Source organism: Dioscorea cayenensis, unplaced genomic scaffold (assembly GCF_009730915.1).
Source record: "Dioscorea cayenensis subsp. rotundata cultivar TDr96_F1 unplaced genomic scaffold, TDr96_F1_v2_PseudoChromosome.rev07_lg8_w22 25.fasta BLBR01001548.1, whole genome shotgun sequence".
Classification (NCBI taxonomy): Eukaryota; Viridiplantae; Streptophyta; class Magnoliopsida; order Dioscoreales; family Dioscoreaceae; genus Dioscorea; species Dioscorea cayenensis.
Window position 1 is genome coordinate 288,311 of NW_024087939.1, and position 23,870 is coordinate 312,180.

At 34.2% G+C, this 23,870-nt stretch overlaps 4 protein-coding genes across 6 annotated transcripts; 1 reads left to right on the top strand and 3 right to left on the bottom strand.

The window, feature by feature from the left end:
• Positions 1 to 2: 2 nt before the first annotated feature.
• On the bottom strand, positions 3 to 6,465 carry LOC120256611 (subtilisin-like protease SBT2.5). Of its 2 annotated transcripts, none has more exons than XM_039264268.1 (11): positions 6,230 to 6,465; positions 5,551 to 5,795; positions 4,750 to 4,894; positions 4,266 to 4,660; positions 3,531 to 3,626; positions 3,371 to 3,443; positions 2,535 to 2,820; positions 1,937 to 2,262; positions 1,220 to 1,487; positions 679 to 960; positions 3 to 585 (listed from the first exon to the last, which is right to left on the bottom strand). In XM_039264268.1, the coding sequence occupies exons 2-11, from the start codon at positions 5,724 to 5,726 to the stop codon at positions 179 to 181; spliced, it is 2,454 nt and encodes an 817-aa protein (XP_039120202.1). In that variant the 5' UTR covers positions 5,727 to 5,795; positions 6,230 to 6,465; the 3' UTR covers positions 3 to 178. The 2 variants fall into 2 exon arrangements, with proteins under 2 accessions (XP_039120202.1, XP_039120203.1); XM_039264269.1 differs by lacking the exon at positions 6,230 to 6,465 and adding an exon at positions 6,041 to 6,165.
• A 4,654-nt stretch (positions 6,466 to 11,119) lies between these two features.
• On the top strand, positions 11,120 to 16,740 carry LOC120256641 (DNA-binding protein BIN4). The gene is made up of 10 exons (XM_039264312.1): positions 11,120 to 11,235; positions 12,231 to 12,441; positions 12,617 to 12,684; positions 13,074 to 13,124; positions 13,318 to 13,435; positions 13,925 to 13,971; positions 14,115 to 14,141; positions 15,430 to 15,505; positions 16,014 to 16,141; positions 16,357 to 16,740. Exons 1-10 carry the CDS (start codon positions 11,188 to 11,190, stop codon positions 16,453 to 16,455), a joined length of 873 nt encoding a protein of 290 aa, XP_039120246.1. The 5' UTR covers positions 11,120 to 11,187; the 3' UTR covers positions 16,456 to 16,740.
• Positions 16,741 to 16,870: 130 nt separating this feature from the next.
• LOC120256640 (pathogenesis-related thaumatin-like protein 3.5) lies at positions 16,871 to 19,262 on the bottom strand. Of its 2 annotated transcripts, none has more exons than XM_039264311.1 (3): positions 18,604 to 19,262; positions 18,212 to 18,470; positions 16,871 to 17,467 (listed from the first exon to the last, which is right to left on the bottom strand). In XM_039264311.1, exons 1-3 carry the CDS (start codon positions 19,061 to 19,063, stop codon positions 16,957 to 16,959), a joined length of 1,230 nt encoding a protein of 409 aa, XP_039120245.1. In that variant the 5' UTR covers positions 19,064 to 19,262; the 3' UTR covers positions 16,871 to 16,956. The 2 variants fall into 2 exon arrangements, with proteins under 2 accessions (XP_039120245.1, XP_039120244.1); XM_039264310.1 differs by having other exon boundaries at positions 18,559 to 19,262.
• A 268-nt stretch (positions 19,263 to 19,530) lies between these two features.
• On the bottom strand, positions 19,531 to 21,698 carry LOC120256621 (30S ribosomal protein S16-2, chloroplastic/mitochondrial-like). The gene is made up of 3 exons (XM_039264284.1): positions 21,423 to 21,698; positions 21,257 to 21,302; positions 19,531 to 19,951 (listed from the first exon to the last, which is right to left on the bottom strand). The coding sequence occupies exons 1-3, from the start codon at positions 21,553 to 21,555 to the stop codon at positions 19,714 to 19,716; spliced, it is 417 nt and encodes a 138-aa protein (XP_039120218.1). The 5' UTR covers positions 21,556 to 21,698; the 3' UTR covers positions 19,531 to 19,713.
• Positions 21,699 to 23,870: the final 2,172 nt, after the last annotated feature.

A 23,870-nucleotide genomic window follows, 5' to 3' on the forward strand; every position in this document is an offset into this window, starting at 1 on the left:
GGTAATACATTAGTAAGATCTCCTTGTTCAGATAAAGAAAAGATGGTACAACAAGCAACCTTAAATACTTCGTCTACATTTACATCGAGTGGATGATGCACAAAACTAAACTAAGTACATTACTTTTATTCTATCATGTTACAAAGAATAGTAATATGTTATACAGGAAAAGCAAAACTTAGTTGTAATAGCCCATGGCAATGACTGGGATTCGTACCTTGTGTCCTAGGCTGCCTTTCATTAGAATCTCACCGAAACTATAACCACCGGTCACTGATCTAACTGTTAGGCTCACTGAGATGTCCCGGGATCCTCCAGCAAGTATTGTCATAGCTGGAGGACTGGCTTCCAGGGCAATCTCCGGTGGCATTCTGGATGTGATCACATACGTCTCTGTATCAGCGACGTTTGTTACTGTTCTTTTTATCGTTTGAGTTCCTTTGAGATGGGAGATGGTGATTGAGGGGCTGTTGAGATCAGCCGGCCGGCCATGAGTGGCATTACAACCTGAGCCTGTGATGTTACGAATTTCCTGAGGATTGACACCAGGCACCGAACACAAGAAGCCAATGTAGTCTCCATAAGCTGCCATAAGAGATAATACACAATGTACAGGATACAGACCTCATCAAAAAACAAAAGGCTTCAGCATTTAGGGTTCAGAGAAATTCAACTTACACGCATCGAAAATGAGACCAGGATCTAAAGCAGCCTTTGGATCAACTGCACCACTTCCATAATCAAATGGTGTTGCAGGCGCTAGTGTTACTATTTCAGATCCTGAATATTGTTGTGCTTGAATAGGCTTGTCTGCCCTGTCCATTGTTGTGCTGGTTGTCATCAATGCTGACTTGATTGCAGCCGGACTCCATTTAGGGTGCTTTTGTTTTATCAATGCTGCAATTCCGGCGATGTGTGGGGCTGCCATGCTAGTCCCAGACATCATTGCAAATCCTTCACCTGCTCAAAACAAGTAAAATTTTAGTACACAACCTAGGACTTTCTATGCAATTAGTGAACTTTTCTTACAAGAACATAAATCGCTAAGAGAAATGTTCCTTCTTAAGCCAGAAGTAGTTCAATTGTTCATTTAACTTCAGAAACATCATGAAAATGAAATCCAATTTTTATGCTTTCTTCAATATGGTTGTGATTTCAAACACATATATCAGCAGTCCATTTGTTTCATTAACCAGGTAAAAAGAGCACAGAACTTTACCAACATAATTTGCCTCATCAGTTCCGTTTGGTGCCCAAGCAGCCCAAATGAGAGAGCCAGGAGCTAATATATCTGGCTTAAGAACATCAGCATCTTGAAAGCTAAAATCCTTGATACCTGGTCCTCGTGAAGAGAATAAAGCCACTTGAGGAGCTGAATTATGAAGTGTTGGCGCCATACCATCCGCTATACTACCTGTTCCTTGGAAACTTAATGGTCTGCCAGCCCAATCTCTTTTCGTCGAACAGTTGTAGTAGTCAATAAGATCCTGCATTCAAAAACTTTGATATTTAAAAAAACAATAGTGGATGGATATTTCAATAAAATGTTTCAGTTTGATTTTCAGAGAACTCCAGTTTGTCTGTAACATTATGGATGCCATCTAATGATGATAACAACTTGGAGCATAAAGACAAGGAAGAAAAACCACTTGGCAACAACAACAGAGTATCACATTTTCAAGCATGATTGGAACTCTCAGACTTGTACTATCAATACAAGTTCATGCTTTCTCCTCACTTTTGAGAAATTTTGCGCATCTCTTTTGGGAAAACTGACAGCAAGATGTCCCACAAAATATGTGTGCTATAAAATGGATCACCAATGTGAATACAAACACTGATGAAGGGCGCTTTTCATGCTATGAATATTTTTGCTACTAAATATGCATGATTCATTAATCACACGAATAAGAGAAGCAGCATTCATGTTAAGTACCTGTGACTCGGTGAGATCTGTGATGAGAATACCAGGAGTGCTAACTGGAACAGGATCCAATTTTGCTCCCGGATAAGTATTCTCCACAGCAACAACAAACCCTGCTGCCCCGAGAATTCTTGCTGTCTCAGAGACTTTCTTGATGGATGCAGTACCTGAAACGAAATTGAAAGAATACCCACAAAGAAGAATTTTCCCTTCTATCATCTTCTTGTTGAGTAATTCCGGTCTCTGACAGTCTAAAGGGCTGTACTTCATCACAGACAGGTCTACCAATGCATCATTCGCAGCAATCAAGTTAAACGACATGTTCCCACGAGTTGCAGCTGTGTTAGGCACAAGGAAGATTAACTTAGAAATGCATAGAATTTCTTTATTTTAATTGATTTACTCTATAAAGTAATGAAATGTCAAATCATTCTAGAAACTCAGTTTACACCGTATCTATGAAGCTGATGTTATGGCCTTTTACACGAGAAGCCTGAGGTTGCCATTTTATATTATTCTTGATAATCAAGTTGGGAAGAAGATTAAGCTGCAGATATTGTGCATCTTAAATAATAGAGAACATGAATATTGATAAGATACAATGACTTACGTGATAGTCCAAGTCCAGTAAGCATTTTCCCGTTTCCTAAAGTGATGTGGTTTCTGTATCTACGGTCATCAACTGCAGCAGCTACAGATGCAATCCAGGGACTGAAAGACACCAAGGTTTTAGGAAATGGACCTCCATTTCCAGCTGCCTGGGCAACAAACACTCCAGCTTTGACAGCCGAAAGCAGAGCAGCATCAAAGGGGTTCAAAAATGTCGTTCTGGTATTAGTGGGTGGACTATTAGGCCCCACTGAAAGGTTAAGAATGTCAACTCCATCTCGAACAGCCTGTTTAAAGTTTAAACGGCATTTGTCTAAATTATATTTCGTAAAGAGCAAAACCTCTCAGACCGTTCACAAATCCAGATTGCAGCAGTGCAAGGAGAAGTAATTACTTCACAGCAAGATGATATCAAATGATGGTGTTGTTTACCAACTAAAAATGTCCTTAAAGGTAAATATTTGGCAAATGTGCAGATACTGGCATGATCATGACTGTCTCCCAAGGCTTCACAAGGTAAATCATCATTCAAATCAAAAGCAGGATTGATACCTCTACACATCACAAAATGAGTATTCACTTTATTATCTGGTTAGAATATTATAGTTTATATTATATTATATGTTAGGATATTTTCTTCTCAGATTGATTTGATTTAGTTCTATGCCTATATAAAAACTATGGATTTATGTAAATAATAATATTAAGTTTCATTATGATGATGGAGTCTATTTTTATATTTATTCAAATTTCATCATTATACACCTATAGAGCCAAGATACATCAGCAAACCACAAATTTAATATCGTCATGCTCATGACATGTTTCTGTCTATACCTGTTCGATGGCAGCCACCACATCTGAGACATATCCTCCAAAAAGTCTATAGAGAACCTTATACACAGCAATCCTGAGCAAAAGAGACTACAAGACTTAAACTTCGTTTAGACTGGAAAGGTATATTTGCTCTTTAATATTACTTTAGAAATTGTCTAACCTTGCACGTGGAGCCATACCACTTGCTTTGCCAAATTCATGCCCATGCATTCTCACAGGGATTCCATTGTTTCCAGCAGCAATGGCAGCAGTATGTCTGGAAAACAGTGTAAAAGATTAACATTGGAATAAAAAATGGTATAATAGAAGAACAGAATACTGAAAATTAAAATCATTAACAGGTTTAACAGCAACTGTATAAATATTTATATGCTTAGTTTGAATGAATATCAATTACAAACATAATCCTCTAGTCACTCCAAATGAAGATCCAGAAAAAGAGAGGCCTTCTCATAAATTATTCAAATAAATGTTCAACCTAGAGTTTCATAAGATAGAACTAATATAAGTGGCATAAACAGCTCAATTCAAAGCAACATGAGCACACATAATGTTAGCTGTCAACGCCCAGCAATAAATAAGAGCATTACTCCACAAAAGAGTAAAATGAAGAAGGAAAGAGGAGAAGAAAAGACATTAAGCAAGTGCTACAACAAATAAGATGAAAACTCAAAAACATATTCTACATATTCCTATTCAGCTTAACTAGAATGTACAGATAATAGGCAATTATACCTGTGCATCATAGCTAATAGGTAAAATTGATAACAATACAAGCGATTGCAATAAATGGTGGTTGTAACAATAATTGACATTTTTACAGGGGCATGTAGGAAAAATCACACATCTACGTTCAGTTAAAAATACCAGTTCCAACTGGCACAGTGGCACTTACGTTCCATGTCCATCACCATCCACTGGAGATGCAAAATCAGCACCTGGATTAAATGCTCCTGCAGCAATTGCAGCCTTTGCAAAATGTTGGGCCCCAATTATCTTCCCATTGCAAAAATCCTTCTTAGTATCGACATCAATTTCACACTTCCCCCTGAAACGAGGAAGAGGTCCATATGGTTCGGTATTGTATGTAGCAAAGCTAGGATGCTTTGGATGAATTCCTGAGTCAATGAATCCAATTACAATGTCTTCCCCTGCCCTGTCAAAGCCACCTCCTGTTGGCCAAACTCCTGTTGGTAGCCCTAAGAATTGAGGAGTATGAGTAGTCAATTTCCTGACTTTCATGTCTTTCTCCACAAATTTGACCCCAGGAGCTCTGGCAAGGGTCTCAGCCTAGATCATATTAAAAAGAAATCTGCATTCATGTGAATGAAATGAAACATAATGTTTGAAAACTGAAGAATAAATACTGCTAGTTTTACCTGTTCCTCAGACATATGGATGGCAAACCCATTAATAAGATGGCGATAACTATACAACTTCTTGTAGGTCCCAACTTCAAAAAGTGAGTCCAGTAGTGCATCATGTTGTTTCTCTAGGTGAAGGGAATATGAAGTAATTGACTCACTGCCAAGACACAAAATTGCAGAATAAGGGTTATATGAAAATGCATTTTAGCGGAGAAGCTAAGACCAAACAATAATTACACAAAACTTGATAAGGGATTGAGTGAAAGAAATAAACACAGTAATTTAACATGGTTCAGTGCAAAGCAAAACAGAACACAGAACTTGTTGTTGGGTCTATAACACCCCTACTGGAGAACCACCTTTTGACATTTACCGCAGGTTGCGTAGTAGTACACTTTCAGTTGTGAGCCACACGTCATATGATTCACAACAGCACCGTCCAACGCAATCCCAACAGAAAATGTCTTGGTTCATTCACTTCCCTTAAAGGAAATAATGCATTTATTGACATCACCAACCATATACTATCACTTAATGTTGTCATGGCAAACAGCTGTCTTTTCCGACTGGCATCTTCCTTCAGATTGCAATTTCATTTTTAAACTTCAGAATTAACAGGATCCTTACTATTCTGTATACTCATATGAATTGAGTAGAAAGTTCCTTATGTTTAGAAATATTTTAAAAGATGCAAAGATGACTACTAAAATCCATTCTAAAAAATTGAATCAAACGGCCAATTCAACTAAAAAAGGAAAGAGTATAAAAAGATGGATAAACCTTAATAATAAATGTAAGTTTCGTTGAAATTACCTGGTAATATCAAACTCTTCTGCTGGATCAACAGCAGTGGCAGAAAAACCCTCAATACCACCAGAGTAGCTAACCACAGGCTCTCCTTCAACAGTGGCAAGATAGACATCTCCTTGTCCAAACGCCAAAAGCGGCAGAAGTGCAAATAACACCCAAGTAGCATTTATCATCTTCATTCTCAGCACCTTGGTTGCGATTTAAGCAACATCAACAGTTACGCCTTTCTAAAGACTCCAACTTTAGAACTGAAAGATTAAACAAAAATTTACATCAGCATATATCCAACTAAAACATTAAAAAACACTCAAGCCAGCATCTTTATCAAACACAGCACTCTGGAAATGCTCATCAATGGGTTCTCACGGTAAACATAATAAAAACAGACAACTAGCATAGGAACAAATAAAACAACTCTTTCAACCAATGATAAAAGTCAGCACAGTGAGCACAAAAACACCAAAAAAACTTCTTTTCTGTAAACAAATAGCACCATTGCTGCCGAAAAAACCATCATATTCCTCTCATTTCTCGCTGAAACAGCATCACATCAAACCATCACCAGACATACTGTTCACCAAACAAGAGAACAAGCACTTCTCCTCCCTCACCACACAATCTCAATCTCTTCTAGAATTAAAGCTCCACCAAATCAAAAAGAAAACAAAAGGCAAAAACTCACCAACGCGGTGAATCAAAGCAAAGTATCAACGCGGGCAATGAGCACTCCATCTCGAAGCCATCAAAAGCAAGGTCTGATTCGCAGAAAAAAAAAAAGGAGAAAGCGCGCGGGAGCTATGGAGCTAGGGTTAGGGTTTCAGTGAGCGAGCGTGGGAGATAGATATTCACATTTATGCCACTCGAGCTCTAGCTCTCTCGGGAAGCGGGAATCATGGCTTTTGTCACTCTGAGTGCGAACTCTAATGGTCTCGGGGAAGGAGACGACTATTTATAGTAAGCGGTGTGGTCACCGAATGTGAGAATATGTCAGCGATAAGATTGATTCTTAGAGATAATGTTTGGTGGGGCCCAGAAAAAAAAGTATGGAGAAACAGTGAGGTGTGTTTTGTGGCGAGTGACCGGAATCTTGGCAGTTGGGGCTTGTCGGCATTTGTTGTTGGACTATGATGTGTTTGTGTAATTACGAAATTACCCTTGAATTTTTTTTTTTTTGAATTTTTCTTTTTAAAATACATTTAACATAAATTTGTAATATATATGTGTGTATATATGAATAATGCATATCATGTATAGATGGGATGAGATTTATTGAAGTTAAAAAGTTGGTGTGAAATGATTGAGTAGTAATGGCAAACACTATCATTGAATTTTATTATTCTCTTATTATTATTATTATTATTTTTTTTTTAACAAAAATAGGAAATGCTAAAGGAACAAATGAGTACAGAAATATAACAATTAAACTAATTTAATGATTAATTTTAAAAATTTATCATATAAGTCAGATTAATAGACGGGATAATGAAAAATTTAACCTTTATTTTTTTGGAGAATAAAGTTAAGAATTCTTATATTTTTTATTATTTTGTGGTGCTATAAAATAGACGAATAATATAAATATTAGTGTAATTTTTAATTATACCATATATTTTTATTTTATGACATCAAGTTAAATATGTGATCAAACCACCGCATACAGTACATCCAAGTGTCTATGTATCAAGAGCCATGTTTTGAAAACCGGACCGGACCGGCCGGTCGGACCGGAAAAACCGGGAACCGGCCCATAGCCCGGTCCGGTTTTAGAATTAATGTTGACCGAATCTTGAACCGGTCAAACCCGGCCAAACCCGGTGAACCGTCGGTTGGACCAAAAGCCGGATGGAACCCGGTTTTCAATTTTTTTATTTTTGTTTTTGTTTTTTTGTTTTTTTGTTTTTTTGTTTTTTTGTTTTTGTTTTTGTTTTTTTGTTTTTTTAAGAAAGGACTTAGGGACGTGAATTGCTTTCTTTTTTTCTTGATTTCATGATACTCTGAGTCTTGATTTGTCGAAAAATATTATTTGGATTTTTTTGGAACTTTGGAGTTTAGAGGTATGAGAAAATAAAAAAAGAAAACTTATAAATTGTTTAAGAGGTATAGATCATTTAGGACTTTATTTTTATTTTTATACTTTTATTTTTAATGGTAATGATGATCAAATATGAGAATTAAATTAATCATACTTAGTTCTAGTTTAGTTTTGAATTTTTTTTTGTTCATGCCTTGTCTCATCCTCACATAATTAGTAATTTAATTAGTTGTTTAATTTATGTAGTTATCATCATCCATTTATGATTAATAGATTAAGAAATAAAAAGCTTAGGGAATTGTATTTGTTGCTTTATCTAGATTAATTATTTGAATCTTCAACCATTTTGATAAAATCATAATGATATTAAAATAAATATTTAAGATAATTATGATTAAAAATATAATAAAGTTTGTTATTATATGTATATATATATTATATATATAATATTTAAGATAATTATTTATTTATGACGTCATCCGGTCCGACCAAAACGGGTCATCCGGTCGAACCAACTGACCCGTGACCCAAATATGAGACCGGTTCGCTATTCGGTCCGGTTTTAAAAACATTGATCAAGAGACAGTTGGCTTCAAAATCTTTTAATATTTAGTATTTAAAATCAGAACTAATTTAAGGAAAACAAAGGGGAATTTAACAATACCATTTGGAAAACAATGATTATGGTAAAACATGTATTTTTGGGAGACGATTACTCAAGGGTTTGGAACTTGAAAGATGTGATAAAAATTAGAAGACTTTCGGTGCATGTGATTGAGGTGGGACCCATAAAGGGGGAGGTGTTGTCTTTATTCTCCTACACCTCACATGCATGTCCATGCAAAGGATCCCTTAGTTTGAGGGTTCTCACTCAGCCAGGGAGCATCACCTCATGCTATGCCCTTTATTATATTTAATTTTTACGTACATATCTATATCAGTAATATCACGTTCTCCAAACATGTCCCTAGATTTAAAATCTACTACTATTCTACAACAATCACTCTATTAGTGCTTGATAATTATTGTTAATTCATACATATAATACTAAATAATATTAAATAATAATTATACGTAATATATAATAAAATCTCTGCTCTATATTTATAATAGTTAGATAATAATTTAATAATTATTATCTAACATCATTAAAGAACAATACCTCTAAAAGCATTCTTAGATTATGTTTTTTCTTATATATATGCGTGTGTTATATGTATCAAGTATTGCATGTGTTTTTAATGCATTGAATTTGCTTCCTAACTCTCAACACAAAATAGTATTGCTGTGTCTACCATGTAACCGGTGATAATTTTATTTTGGATCATATGATTGACAATATGTGGACCATGCTAACTCTTAATTAATTAATAAATTAACACATGTTTAAGGGAATTTTTTTTTTTAAGTGAAAGACATATGTCTGCCGAGTTGAAGAGTTTGTAATTCAATCGATAAAAAATCCAATACCAATATTAGTTATCATGAATATGAATCTAAAATTGAAATTAGTACGGAGATAGACTTCAAAATTTTGGTCGATTAATATAATTTTTTTATAAACCTTTAATGCTTTTCTCTTATATTGATAAATTGGTCAAGTTATGTGAACTATGAAGTAATTTGGATTAAATTTACATCTCATGCACTTTAGATTGAACAAAACAATATTAATGAAGATAACAAGTAAATATTATTATTTAATATGTTTATATATACACATATATCATGCCTTTGACCCATTTTAGAATAGGCAAAAAGTCTCCTATTCCTTTAGAAACTTTACTTGATTAGAGAAAATGATTCCCTAATATCTCCTTCCTTCCACCCCTGCTACATCGGGGCTAGGCGGAAAAAAAGATCAAAGACATTCATATATGTATATTATTATTATTATTATTATTTAATTTAGTTACTTATCTTTTTTTGGGGTTTTATAGGACGGATCATGCTTAATTTAATAAATATTATTTAATGAATGTATTACCAAATATATTCATCTATAGCATCAAATAATTTATTAAAAAACCAAATTCACATATGTATTATTATGTAAGAAAAGGGAGGAGGTTGGTATTTCCCATCTTGAAGTTAGAGATTGGGTGCTCTTCTCTGTCTCCGTTCTGTCCCATTACCATTCTTAGAGCCACAAACTCTAGACCAGTTCAGGGTTTATTATTGAGAGTCTTATAAAACCTATAATTTTAATTTTTTGTTTTGAAAATATATAAGTTTTTTCAATAAATAAATAAATAAAAACATCAATTGACAAAACAAAATTTTCATATGTCAGTGATATACTTTTCCAAGACCAATTTATTTACAAAGAAATCATCTACAAACTATTCACTAGCAATAAAGAGAAGAAGATCAAATGGTATAATACCTATCAATGGCCACTTTAAAGTGATCACATGGTGGGCTACAAAAGACCATTCCAAAGACACCCAAGTGTCAACATTTTGGATGCATGTCTCTATCCATCCAAGTGTAAAACAACAAAAAAGAATGAAATGAACATGGACTTAATTGCAGATGGACCAACAAAACTCCTGTTCCGTTTCATCTTTTTAATTATATCATGCAAAATTCTTTTTTTCTTTTTTTTTTCCCTTAATTATGTGAATGAGTGAATGCATAGTAATGAAGGTGCACATGATATTTTAGCATGTTGTCCGCAAAAACATGGACAAGTCTCTAAAAAACTAGATCTGTAACAACCAGCATTCATCATCAGGAGTAATAGTTAGAAATAGACTAATTATTTGAGTCTTATTTATACAGTTTTTTTTTTTAATGCAAAAATCACTGTTAGAAGAGATTGAAGAAATTCAAACTCATATTTTTTTTTTTATTTCAAATTTATGAAATGTTACAAAGTTATTTATACAACTATTATATGTCTAAAAAAGAAAGTGAAAATATTTTAGAAGAATTATATGGCTAAAAATATACAAAGAATATTTACTAAATAATATGAAAGATACATTATAGGATATCAATAGAAGAGAACATGTTAGAATATTTGAAAATATGAAAAGTAGATCATGCCTTATCAAAGATGTAAAAGTTTAGGTTATTTAAATAAATAGTTTTGAGTCAAATTTTTATATATATAAAAAAATTAACCAGTTGATATATGTCTATTATTTTATAAAACTTTCAGTATTTTATTCATAACTGGTTTAGAGCCTACACGTAACTATTAGAAAACTAATAATAGGTGCAAGATCTAAAAATCAACATTATTAATTGAGTAACTTAATATATTTTATTTTTGTCTCATTCTATAATAATTAATTTAAAAATTAATTTTTATTCAATGGTATGAACACAACAATTAATTCATGGTTTATTATGGTAATATGCAATTATAAGGTTTATAGGGTTACATTTGCAAAAAACAAATCTAGCGGGAGGGCCCAGCCCAAATATGGCTATCGGATTTCGGGTTCAAACAAAGAAAGATCCGAATCCGCATCCTAGTTCGAATCCGACCCGTTGCATTTCTAAAACTAAAATGACGGAAAAGCCCTTCTCTTTCGATCGGGAGACCTCGAGAGCGAGAGGAGGCTGCAAGAGAGCTCTCGAGTCTCGAGTTGGAGGCAATGAGCAGTTCCCGGGATTCGTCTCCCGATTGGCTCCGCGAATTCAAGGTATTTTGCTCGCGATTTGTTTGTGTAGTTTTGGTTTGATGTTTTGGTGTGGCGGTGAGCAAGGGAAATCAGGAAATTTTTCGTTTTCTGTACCATTTCATGTTAATTTTTCTCTTTACTTTGATGTTTTTGAAGGTTTCTTGGATGATTCTTGTTTTTTGTTACTGTTTTTTTTGCTATAGTTTTTAATAATTTCTAGAGTATTATGTACTGAAAAATTCATTTTTTTTTTCTCTGGAGAAAAGATTTTGGTGGATTTTTGTTGTTTACTTGATTGTTTGCTATTTACTTGGAAAACAATGTGTTGAATTTGTGGATCATTTCATTGTAGTTTTCACCGTGTGTTAATTGTGACAGTGTCTTTCATGCTTGCTTGCATTGCCTGTTATAATGGTAATTGTTGTGGTTTTAATTGTAGGATCACTATCAGTTGCATTTTCATAGTCTTGATGGTTATTACCATTTGAACTTTCTTCCTCTCCTGCCAGGCAGGCATTTTTAGATTGTTTTGGAGTGGCTCTTTTCAAGTAGATCAGCTATGTGCCAGTCATATGTTTTACCATTTGAACGTCTAACTCTCCCGTTAGATGAGCATTTCTAGGTAGTGTTCAACTGGTTATTATAATTGATGTAGTTTTAAAAATAAATGCTTCTGAACTCTTTCTTTGATTGATTCTGTTACATTACCTGCGTATGTATCAAAGATCCCTTTTTTTTGTATCCCAGTAAAGAATGTTGTTTGTGTTACTGGGTGTGTCATTTTTACTCTTCATAATCATCTTTGTTTTTATCTATAAGTTTGAGAGTTAGGGGATGAGGGTGGGGTTAAGTAATGGAATCATTGCCGTTGTGTTTGTCACATTTCAGCTTACATTAGATGTCCCAATGCATAGAAGTAGGAAAAACAGTAGGTTTTTTTATGTTTAAATTCCTGGAAGAATTAACTTGGTATGTAAACCTTTGCACTAATTGTATTGATCCACTCTTTTGAATAGGCACCAACTCGAGATTTTGAGACATTATCTTCAGATTCTGATTCTTCTCCAAAAATTAGTCCCAAAGGATTTGTCGGTATAAATTCTGAGGCATTAGAGGAGCATCAAAACGAACAAGATTCTGTTCTTATTGATAGCCAAGAAAGTCCTGCCAAGAAGGGTAAAAAACGAAAGTCTCCAAAAGTTGAAGAGAATTTTGATATTAAAGAAGGTAAGTCTAGATGGAAAATAATAACCAGACTAGGAGTGTACCAGTGTCTCGTAGAGAGTCGAATGCTCTTACTTGTTTCTTCATTTAAAACTCAATTTCAGACACAGAAGCTTGATGTTTTAATCTGCCTTGTCTACTTGTGCTGCTTCATTTTCTTCTCCATGTTCCTGAACAGATGCATCTGATGCACTAGAGGGGGAACCGATTGAGGAGGATATTAAAGAAAAACCTGCTAAACCTTTGGTAAGACTCTTACATAAAATCCACCTGGGCATGTTGGAGATCTGGAGTCTTTTAAAATGAAATACTGATTGAGCTGATGTCTATTTAAGTTATACTGTTTAAATCTGTAGTTTAACGTTGTGATCACTCACACTGTGAGTGGGATTCTTTCATTCAACTATCGCAGGTATTTGGATGGTAATATGATCCCCTTTAAGATTATGAGTATTGGGGCTAGTAAATTGGTCCACAAGAGCTGAAGTTTTCGGCTTTTTAGAGATGGAATTCTGTTTTGTTCTTTCTCTGATTTATCTATCATAAAAGATTGGTTCTTGTAATTTTTCTTTTATTCCCTCATTGTTTTTAGATATTTAACTAAATCTTAATAATTTTTCCTCCTCTTTGTTTAGGTCTCCTCCAGGTTGCCTTTGGTGTTTCCTGACAAAGTTCAGCGTACAAAGGTGCTCCTGCCCATCTTTCAGTTAATATGAGTAGTTGAGTTAGTGATGATTGCTCATCACCATAACATAGTTTGGTCGCTTCTTTAAGTTTCTATGTTCTAATGAGCTTTTTACATATTTGTGCAGTAATTTTCTCTGTTTGCAGCTTATCAAAACTCTAAGTGTTCTAATCAAAATCTTGAGTTACATTCAGGCACTTGTTGAGTGTGATGGGGACTCCATAGACTTAGGTGGAGATGTGGGTGCTGTTGGGCGTATAGTAATTTCAAATGGCTCAAAGGGAAACCATGAGATGCTCTTGGACCTTAAAGGTAGTGTATATAAAGCATCGTTTTGGTCCTTTTCATTTCTACTCTTTTACAGATGAAGCTACTGATTTTACCATTTTGGTTTGTACTGGATGATGGAGTTGGTATTTGTTTGGTGTCTCGATAAAAACTCTCAACTTAAGGTTCTGTCAAATAACTATATCATATGATGGATGACTCCCTTTACTAGGTCAGATCCCTTTGAAGGTAGCTCCAACTACTCTGGGAAAACTGTTGTCCTGTTTGCATCTGTTCACTAATTAAAGTGGCTTGCGTCACACAAACCCATTGAGAACATTTCATCAATGCTATATGGGCAACTTGGGCTGCGATTTCTTTTCATTATATTAATGCTTTTATTATTGCCTGTGTATTTGTGTGTATCCTAACAAGGTTTTAGATTTTATATTCTGTGGCTGTCACATGTATTTACACATAGCATGAATTAATTATCTCCGCTTGAGTTTTAAGTTCTCTTATGTAATGTGACAGGCACAATTTATAGATCCACAATTGTACCCTCGAGGACTTTTTGCATTGTAAGTAATGCACTCTTGACAAGAACTTTGTGGTGCAATATTTTGGTTGTCCCATATTCCAAAAAATATTATCCAATTTTATCTTTTACTTCATTTTCAGGCATCACAGTTTTTAACTTTAAATTTATTTTTATCTTTTTCAGGTTAGTGTTGGACAATCAGAAGCAAAGGTTGGTTTGTGGGATTTTTTTTCCTATTCGATGTATGCTTTCTAAGACATACATGCAGAAATTAGAGTTAATCATGCAAGTTGGAGTTAATTATTCCTTCCCAGGGCAATTTTTGTTAGTACCTGTCATCCAGGTTATGCAATCTTATATAATCTGGTATTAGACTGTTTGTTATTTTCAAAGCAGGTACCATTTTCCATTGTTGTATTGCTGCCTTTGCAACAAACTGGATTTTGTTTTCTTTATGAAAAATTACAAGTAAATGTGGATCAATTTAATAACTCTAACTGCGGCAATGTGCGAACGCATTCTCTTGCTTATGCGGGATTATATGTTTTCTCTGTTCTTTGTTCACTAGTGCAATTTCAATCAAATATGAAGAAAACCAGGCATGTAAGTCACCTTTTTGTAATCCAACTGCAAAGCCTCTACAAACCATGATCCAGATTTAATCATACACCTACTATTTATTTCTTCAGAAAGCCCAATTTTATTCTTCTTCTTTCTTTGTGAAACAGTGAGGTGATTTAGTAGATTGGTATAAATTGGTGATTTTATTTTCTGGTGTGAGGTGTGCTGGGCCCAATATTGGGTGGTCCAGAGTATATGATTACTTATATGGGTCGGACCAGGTCATTACAACTTTGATGTCTTTAGTCCAATTCGAATTGAATGATTTTTTGAGAATTTGGATCCAATCTTGTCCAGCTACGTTTGGTTTGAGTCTGGTTAGCTTATCATTATGCAAATAATGCTTCATTAGTCCAAGTTATTAGGCATCCATCAAATTTCCTCACTCCCAGTTTTATTTAATTTATTTAATTTATTTATTTTGGTCTATTGTCAAAGCTTTGTTATAACTCACTAAATTTTTGGTTCGGTAACAAAATGTCTAGAGCTTCTTGAGCTTGTGATGTTAAGCATCAAATATTCCTCAAGGTGCCTTGCTTGTATATATGTGCATTTGTATGTAAAGGTGTTCTATTTGCTCACAGTTTCCGTTTGATACCTGATAAAGCAAATCTTGGTTTTCGCGCATCCCCACGGAGCCCTTTAGAACAACCACCCCTGAATCCTGAGTAAAGATGTGCACTTAAGTTGTCTTGAGTGTGCCCCTGTGAACCCCTATACTTGCTGGTCTTGTCAAGTGGTCTTTCTTTATTTAAAAATTCAATGTGCCTTCTACTGTTGAAATTCTTTATGTGCCTGTGATTCTGGCCTTCAGAGTTTCACAAATCGATCTGTAATTAAAATTATTCAGCTGATCTTTTTGTAAATTTGCATGCAGATAGAGGCAATTATGAATGACTTTATTCAGCTGGAACCTCAATCAAATGTATTTGAAGCGGAAACAATGGTTGAAGGTTAGAAATTTAATTGTTGAGTTTTTATATGTTCTATATAATGTTAGGTACCAAACACAATCTTCTCAAGTCCATGCAAAGTTGCATGATACTATATCGATTATGATCACAAAAACAATTATACAGGTGGCTGGTAAATTTGCGCCATTAACAACATGCTTTGCACCTAAAATTCATATGCAAATTTCAATGGATAACTGCTAATAAGACAATAACCCGCTCCTACTATTGCTCTTCATATTCCACTTTGGCAAATCTTTGTACTTCTTTTTTAAATTCCTGTCTTTCAAAATGTCCCCCTAATTCATATTGTTTGGCAGTTTTCAGAAATTATTCGAGATATTATGTGTAATCGGATACTATCAGCATGTATTACTTCCACAGCTTTTCCCCCGTGATGTACAGTTTATTCCTGGTTGCATCAGTACTTGCTCGGCATATATTTTTAGTGATAATCATCCTAGCATATTTTTTCCTCACTTGTGTAAATTGTTTTTCTTTCTTGTAGGTACACTTGATGGGTTTTCATTTGATTCAGATGAGGAGGGAGAGAAGATTCCCAGGATCAATGCTGATCAAAGCAACTCAAACAATGAAAATGGAGATCAAGCCAATAAGAAGAGCAGGAAGAAAGAGGTACCAATATGTTGTGATTTATGATCTAAACTTGTTGCCCGTTTTTATATATAGTAGTATTATAACAATGTGTGTTTCTTAAAAGGGCAGGTATAACTTACCATATATATAGTTATTTTCAAGTCATTGATTACCATGTGCTTTGACTTGAAGTTGGTGTCTATAATGATTTTATACCATGTGGCGCAACTTAGCTGATAAGACTTTGGATGCAGGGTATGACGCAAAAGAAGGCTAAAGCTACTGTAAAGCCATCTAAGAAAGCAGCAAGGAAGCCTCAAGCTTCAAGGAAAACAAAGAAGTCAAAGAAATGAGATGCATGGAAGCTGAACAACCATTTTCTTAAGATAACACAACTTCCCAGACCCAAGTCATAATAGCTGCAGCATATTATCTAGTTTATCAAGATTGGCTTTTAAACCTCATGTCTCAACCTCTTTAATGAAACGGACTTGATTAATATTGTGATTTCATTCAGATTAATGCACTGTGATTCTGTGAATCACAATTCTCTCGGCAATCCATTGCCTTCAGTGGTAATGCTTGTAATGCTGTACCAAGAGACATCAGGAGAAAGAATGACAATTTTCCTTATGAGATCTAAATTCTTGTTACAATTTATCAGAAAAATAAAGAGGTTCATGTATACTTCTCAATCGCGGAGAGTATTATGAATTAGTGCTCGTCTTAGTTGGCATGGAAGGCAGTTCATCTGCATGTCTCTCTCTATTTTCCAGGTTGAATTTGTTTAATTATTTCTAAATTCAATTCCTAACTAGCTGACTCTATCTGTTTGTTATATTTTCCAGATCAGACTAGAAGATCAATGGGAAGAGTATAAGGATGCAGAAGCCGATTTGGAATGATACAATGCTCGCCGATGATGTTATCTCTCCAGGTTGGTCTCCATTGTCATCGTATTCATAATCAGGTTGTGATTGATCCCCATTGCCGTATCCATAGTTTGGTTGAGGTTGACTTCCATTATTGGGTCCATAGTTTGGTTGTGGTTGATCTCCATTGCTGTATCCATAGTTTGGTTGAGGTTGACTTCCATTATTGGGTCCATTGTTTGGTTGTGGTTGATCTCCATTGCTGTATCCATAGTTTGGTTGAGTTTGACTTCCATTACTGGGTCCATTGTTTGGTTGTGGTTGATCTCCATTGCTGTATCCATAGTTTGGTTGAGGTTGACTTCCATTACTGGGTCCATTGTTTGGTTGTGGTTGATTTCCATTACTGTATCCATAGTTTGGTTGAGTTTGCCTGTCATTGCTGTTTCCTTTGTTTGGTTGAGCACTGTTAAAGTCATTTGGTTTTGTCGGACTGCAAGATATGAAGAATTAGCAGATAACAAGCATTCTTTGCTTAAGAAAATTGCAAGAACAACCCTCTAAATGTTCTAGTTACATGTAGACCCTTGAAAGCTAGTTACTGAAATGTTTGTAGTTTACCTAATAGATTTTAAGAGCAAGGCTTTTGTTAAGTATTGGGTATTTGATGCAAATACAAGGATTTTGCTGCAATTATAAACTGGGAGGGATATTTCTATAGTATAATCTATAGCATAGCAAAAAGGTTAATTACAGATAACTTCTTCAAATATTGACGATGATAAATACCTCCTTACACATGTACAGGGAGATAGAGAGAGTAGTGAGGGTAATTAGCGGGTTATGTTTTAATGTTATAACTTAAGCATAATTATTCTATTGTCATAGGTGCAAACCAAACATATAATATCTAAATGTTATTCAATAAAAAAAAAACTTATGAAAAACTTAGGCTCTTACATTCGTGTATATATATTTACCAAATCAATGGATATTGGACTATTAATTACTCCTAAAACAGCTCAACATGTTACATAATAGTGTACTAATTTTATGTTAGATGTGAATTAACCATATTATTTGAATCTAATAGAATGATAGCTTAAGTTCTATAAAATGAGAGATTAAGGTTTGCATATTTATCAGTTTTGCATAACAACAGAAGAACTTGTTTATATATGTACATATATAGATATGTTGATATTAAGAAACATAGCATTAATGGTGGTAGTCTCACCCATTGGTGGGAGGGCAAAAAACAAGGTTGTAATCAAAGGCATTGCAAGTGAATGTACTAGAGGCATCATCAAATGCATAGCTATAAGCAGTAGGGCATGACTTCTTGAAGTAATTTGAGTATCCTGATGGCTTGCAAGTCCCTGGATTCCCATATTCTCCACTGCAACAATACTCATCCAATCCAAACACTTCACATGCGCTCCTACACCCCACCACCTCACTGCCCCCACCTTCCATTTGCAGCTCTTTTGGACACCCTTCAATCAACAATTAGGTAAATACAAATTTATCAGTTATTTGATTCTGTGTAAATATATATAAATCTGAGTTTCTCATTGTTTTTACCTAAATTTATATCAGAAATGCATCCGGTGAAATTACAGGTCCCACCTTGTGTTGATCTTGGTATAGCGACGAGTGGTAGATTGTATCCGTCGACAAGGCTGATGTCATAGAAGTCTTTGTTAGTGCCCTCACCGAGGGTGATTTCGAAGAGAGTGGTAGGTGGGAGAGCGCCGGAGCCACCACACTCCATGTGGCCACCACAGTCACCAGTTTCGCACTTTCCAGCTCCATCTGGCCCAAATGCACATCCGGTTCGGGCCCAAATCCGGCCGGACCAGCGCGGTGGGGCTGGAAGACGGACTGACCGGCCTGGTTCAAGCCTGAACCCGGTTGAAGGTAGTTGGGCCGTTCCCGCGCCCGCCAACGTCCCGGGCCAAATGGGATGCTGACAGTTATTAGTAATAGTGAACGTGCTGCATTTTGTAAGGCTAAGTTGGACCAGCAACAAGCATGATAAGAAATATACTAGGGAGAAAAAGGTGGAGGAGGGGAGAGTTGAACGCATTGATTTGATTTTTGTTTGGAGGAAAAGGGGAGGTGTTCCATTGCATTTGAACTACTTAAATTGAATTTGGATTTGGAGAAGAAAGAGGTTTGGATTTGTGGGGTGGTTTGGTTTTAGTATTTTTCATTCAAAGGGTGGCCTCACTGAGAAGAGATACCTTTTTTGTTATTTGATGCCAAGAAAGAGTTCTCTTTCTTTATTTCTTTCTGATTTTTTGTTCTTCTTGTTTGGAGAATGTATTATTCTTGTTAGACAAATTGATTATTGATTTGGTTACTTTCAGTTGGAAGATTAAAATTCATTAAAATCAAAATGAGAATTTCCTTTTCAAGTTCTGATTTTGATAGTGTTAGTTTCTTGGATCATGAGCTTTAAAAAATAAAATAAATCAGCCAAGGACATTGTTGTGTATCATTTGATACCATCAAGCCTGCTTAAATTCAGTAAATAGAGAATTACTATGGTGCTTTGACGGAAATCTTAAGAAATGAATCAGATTTCCTGCAAGATAACAGTAAAATTTCTGCTACAATTCAGATTTTCTTCTATGAAAAGTTGAATTGCATCCACGATTCACAAGTTTTACATGTGATAACAACTCTGGCAATAACAGAAACAAGTAAGCAATGACATTGGTATGTGACAGAATTTCATGAAGCTGGGTTGTCGGTCTCTTCATTGACCTCGCCTTCACCTTCTTCTAACTGATCAACGGATTCAGGACTGTCCGGTTTCAAATAGCGGCCAGTCATAGGATCAATTGGACGAGTATCACGGGGCCCACCCTTCCGTGCCATTGCCAGCATTGGCGGAGGAGGTAAAAGTCCGGCCCTGAAGAGAATACGTTGGACCGGATCCGATGGCTGTGCTCCAACCGATAACCAATATCTGCAAAAATGGCAGTAAATGGCTGGTCAAGAATTCGTCAAACAATTAAAATGATAAGAAATTCCAAGTTTGTTGTTGATACATGTAAAATTGTGAATCAATATATTGTAAGTGATTAACATAGAGGCTATAATTCTCATTTCTTTTGGGAATTATAGGCTTGTGAAATAAAATCTATACTCAACAGAAATAAACAAATTTAACTTGAATGAAATAGGCCAAGAAAGCATGCAAATGAATAACCCACTTCAACAATCTATATTCTCAGACCCATTAAACCACTCAAATTTCAAATAAACACAAAACATCAAACTCACTGAGATTTAACTATACATTCCCAAAACCTCAACAAGATCGTCGATATTTGTTAGTGATTGTATAAAAAACAGTATATTTCATACCTAAGACTAGGACAAACAGAAAAAACTACTATCAAACAAATACTGAGAATGTCTCTTCCTTTCATCTCCCACCACTCTTTTTCCCACAATGCCTTATTGAACTTGCTTCAATTTTATGAAAGGCCCTTGGAAGATCAAAGAAGGAGAACACCACTACAGCTCTACAAAGAAAGTCAATAAAATCTACCCCCTTAAAAAAAACCAGACTATACCAGAGAAATAGTCATACTTTCTCTTCTTTTCATCTTCAACTATTCTTTTTTTTTCCATAAATCAATATCTCATTAAACTTGAAAAAACTTTTTAACAGGTCCTTGAATGATTAAACAAGAGAATTGCGACCTCTTAAGGAAACTGTACGACAAGTAAATCAGTTCTCAGAAGTATGTATTCCCAAAAGCAATGCATTCAAAGTCATGCATATCACTTCCAATGCTCCAATTATTCTTATTAGCAATTTCCAGCAAATGATTCACAGACAATGTCTTATTGAACTTGCATAATTTTTTTGGCAGTATCCTGGGTAATCAAACATGAGAACAGCTACAGCTCTATGATGAAAGTCATTAAAACCAAACCCTTTAAAGAAACTGGATTTCACATAGATCATGACAAACCATTCTCAGCACTAAGTTTTCCAATTCCAAATGTCCCAAATTCGTCTTATTAGCAATTCATAGCAAATGATTCTAACACTAGAAATCCACAACCAACAATTGCAATATAAAGACATAAAACAAGCTGAAAACCTTTGCATATCATAAATCCCAAAACAATGCTACCAATGATTCTTACCATAAACTAACAGAATAAATTTGCAACAAGAAAACCAAGCAAGTTGATAGCTTTCATCTCAAAAGCAATGGCAACAACTACGAATTAGGGTTTAGGGCAAGAAAATTACTTCACTCTGTCAAAATTCAGCCCCATTCTCTTACCACCATCCTGCCCTACAAAATACATGAAACCAAAGTCAATAATGCCTTCCATAGCATCAAAAATAAAACCAAAAAACAATTGAAATTCACCCGCACCCAAAAAAAAACAAGAAAAAGATGGGATTGGAGTACCTGGCAATGGATTGTAATAACCCAAGACCTCAAGATGCTTGCCATCTCTCGGAGATCGGCTATCGGCGGCCATGACTCGATAAAAAGGCTTGTTCTTGCACCCAAATCTCGATAGACGGATTCTCACCACCATCTTTCCCTTTGATTTCTCTAAGAAATTTGGGAACCTCTTCGATTCCTCTGAATCAATCTCGCAGAGCTTCGATAACGCGCGGCAATGGCGGCGCTAGGGCACTCTCTCGAAACTACGGCTACTCGAAGAGAAACGCAGGGAATCGGAATGGGAAACCAATTGGGAAACGACCATGTTGTTTTTGCTTTGATACCCCTATAAATATTCATATTATATATATATATATATATATGTATATCTAACCCCTCAAACCCCTCTCTTTATTAAGTTTTGCATTTTCAGTGATTATTATAATTAAAGAAAATGATTATATTTAGATATATTAAAAGCAACAGAACCCTAAATTTTGAAGTTTTATCTGGCGTGAATTTACATCTGGGTGACTTGTATGGCTGTATTAGTTTTTTTGGTATATAAAAAAAAATAAAATAAAAATGAATAGACTTATATATTTTAAAAACCAAAGTAATTCTAAATTAGTGAAATTAATAATATGTATTTCCAAATCACATTTATATATGTAAACATAATATTTATTTGATACTTTATATTTGGGTTTTTTGTGACTTAGCTCTAAGTTTTTTTTATTTACCGCAATAAGTTTTTAAAAAATCATTTTGCTAAAACTAAATAGGTTTTAAAACTTTGGAAGAGTACTTTCCTTTTTAATAACAATTTTTTGAAAACAAATTGGTTATTAAAAAAATAGAGTCTAATAAATTTTAAAAAAAAAGTAGTATATATTTTTTTTTAAAATATGGGCTAAAAATATTTAATAGTATCCTTTGGTGTTTTTTTAACCAAATTTGGGTATTTGATAAGATGACTCCAAAATTACTTTGATGAATAAATAGAATTATTCCATGCTGAAAATAAAAAAATATTGAACGTTAAAAGAAATATATATAAAAAGCCATAGAACGTATCCAAATATTAAAAAATATGTAAGAGAAAGTGCATGAGAGAAATGGAGAGAATTTGTATAATAGCAATAGTATAAACAGTTGTTACCAGAAGAATATTATGTATATATGATTGAATGATTCAAATTAAAATATTGTGTATTTAATTTTTTTTTTTTAATATACTACTATTTTTAAGCACAATAAATCCAAATGAAAATTGATACCAACTGTTTGTTGAAGATCTAAGAGTCTAGATTAATCATCCCTAGGACCTAGGGATTTAAGTCTAGGGACATACCTAGTAGATGTGGCCTATATATTTAGATTTGATTTTTGCTAATACACCCCTGAATTTTTTGAGGCTATCCTTGAGCAGAACAGCTGGATTATGATGTTATTGGTAACAAGATGACAGCTATGAAGAAATTTATGATGGTGAACACAAGTGGGGTTGTGGTCCTTTTGGAGATATATAATTAAAAAAAAAAAAAATCTATGTGAAATTATCAGGCTTATGTATGTTCCATTGCAATGTTCATATTTTTTGTCATGTTTATGTTTATTTAGTTCATTGGAAAAATATCATCATAAAATAATATTATATGTAATGAAAAATAGAATTAGTCCAATGTCTTCAATTGTATGTTTTTTTAAAGAAAACTTATCTATCAATTCTGGCTCCTTTCTCTGTTAAATTTTACGGAGAAAAAAAAACATAATATGGTTTTTAAAATACAATAATCATATTTTAAAATAAACAAAAAAAAACATGGTATAATTTTCAAAATACAGTAATCATACTATAAAATGACATGATTAACCTAAGAAAAAGATCATGGTATGATTTTCAAAATACAGTAATCATGCTACAAAATGACATAATTGATTAACAGTAGATGGTTGAAATATTTAAAGGACAATATGCTAACTTCAATCATTTTTAAATTTCATTGTTATTTTGAAAGAGTATTTATATAATCCACTCTCAAATTACTAGTAATCTTTTGGTCTATTAACACTTGATTATATTTTTATTAAAAATTTAAATTCAAATCTTAACTTACATACTATAAAAATATATCTAAATTGAGATATTAGCTCTTTTCCAATGAATGCTCTAATGTGATTTACCCAGAGTCATCGGAAAAAATCACCCTCAAATTCACAACATTAAAACCTATTGAATAAAAGAATTAATTAAAAATAAAATAAGTTTGAAAAAAAAAAAATTTGATGACATGTAGAAAATTGGGGGATGGTTTGTGGACTCGGTAAAGATGGAGACAGTTCTCTCTAATAATTGCAACCGAGGACCACCGACCAAGTTGAAGCGAAGCGGAATTTTTTAAATTATAAATGCTTATTATTATTATTATTATTATTATTATTATTATTATTATTATTATTATT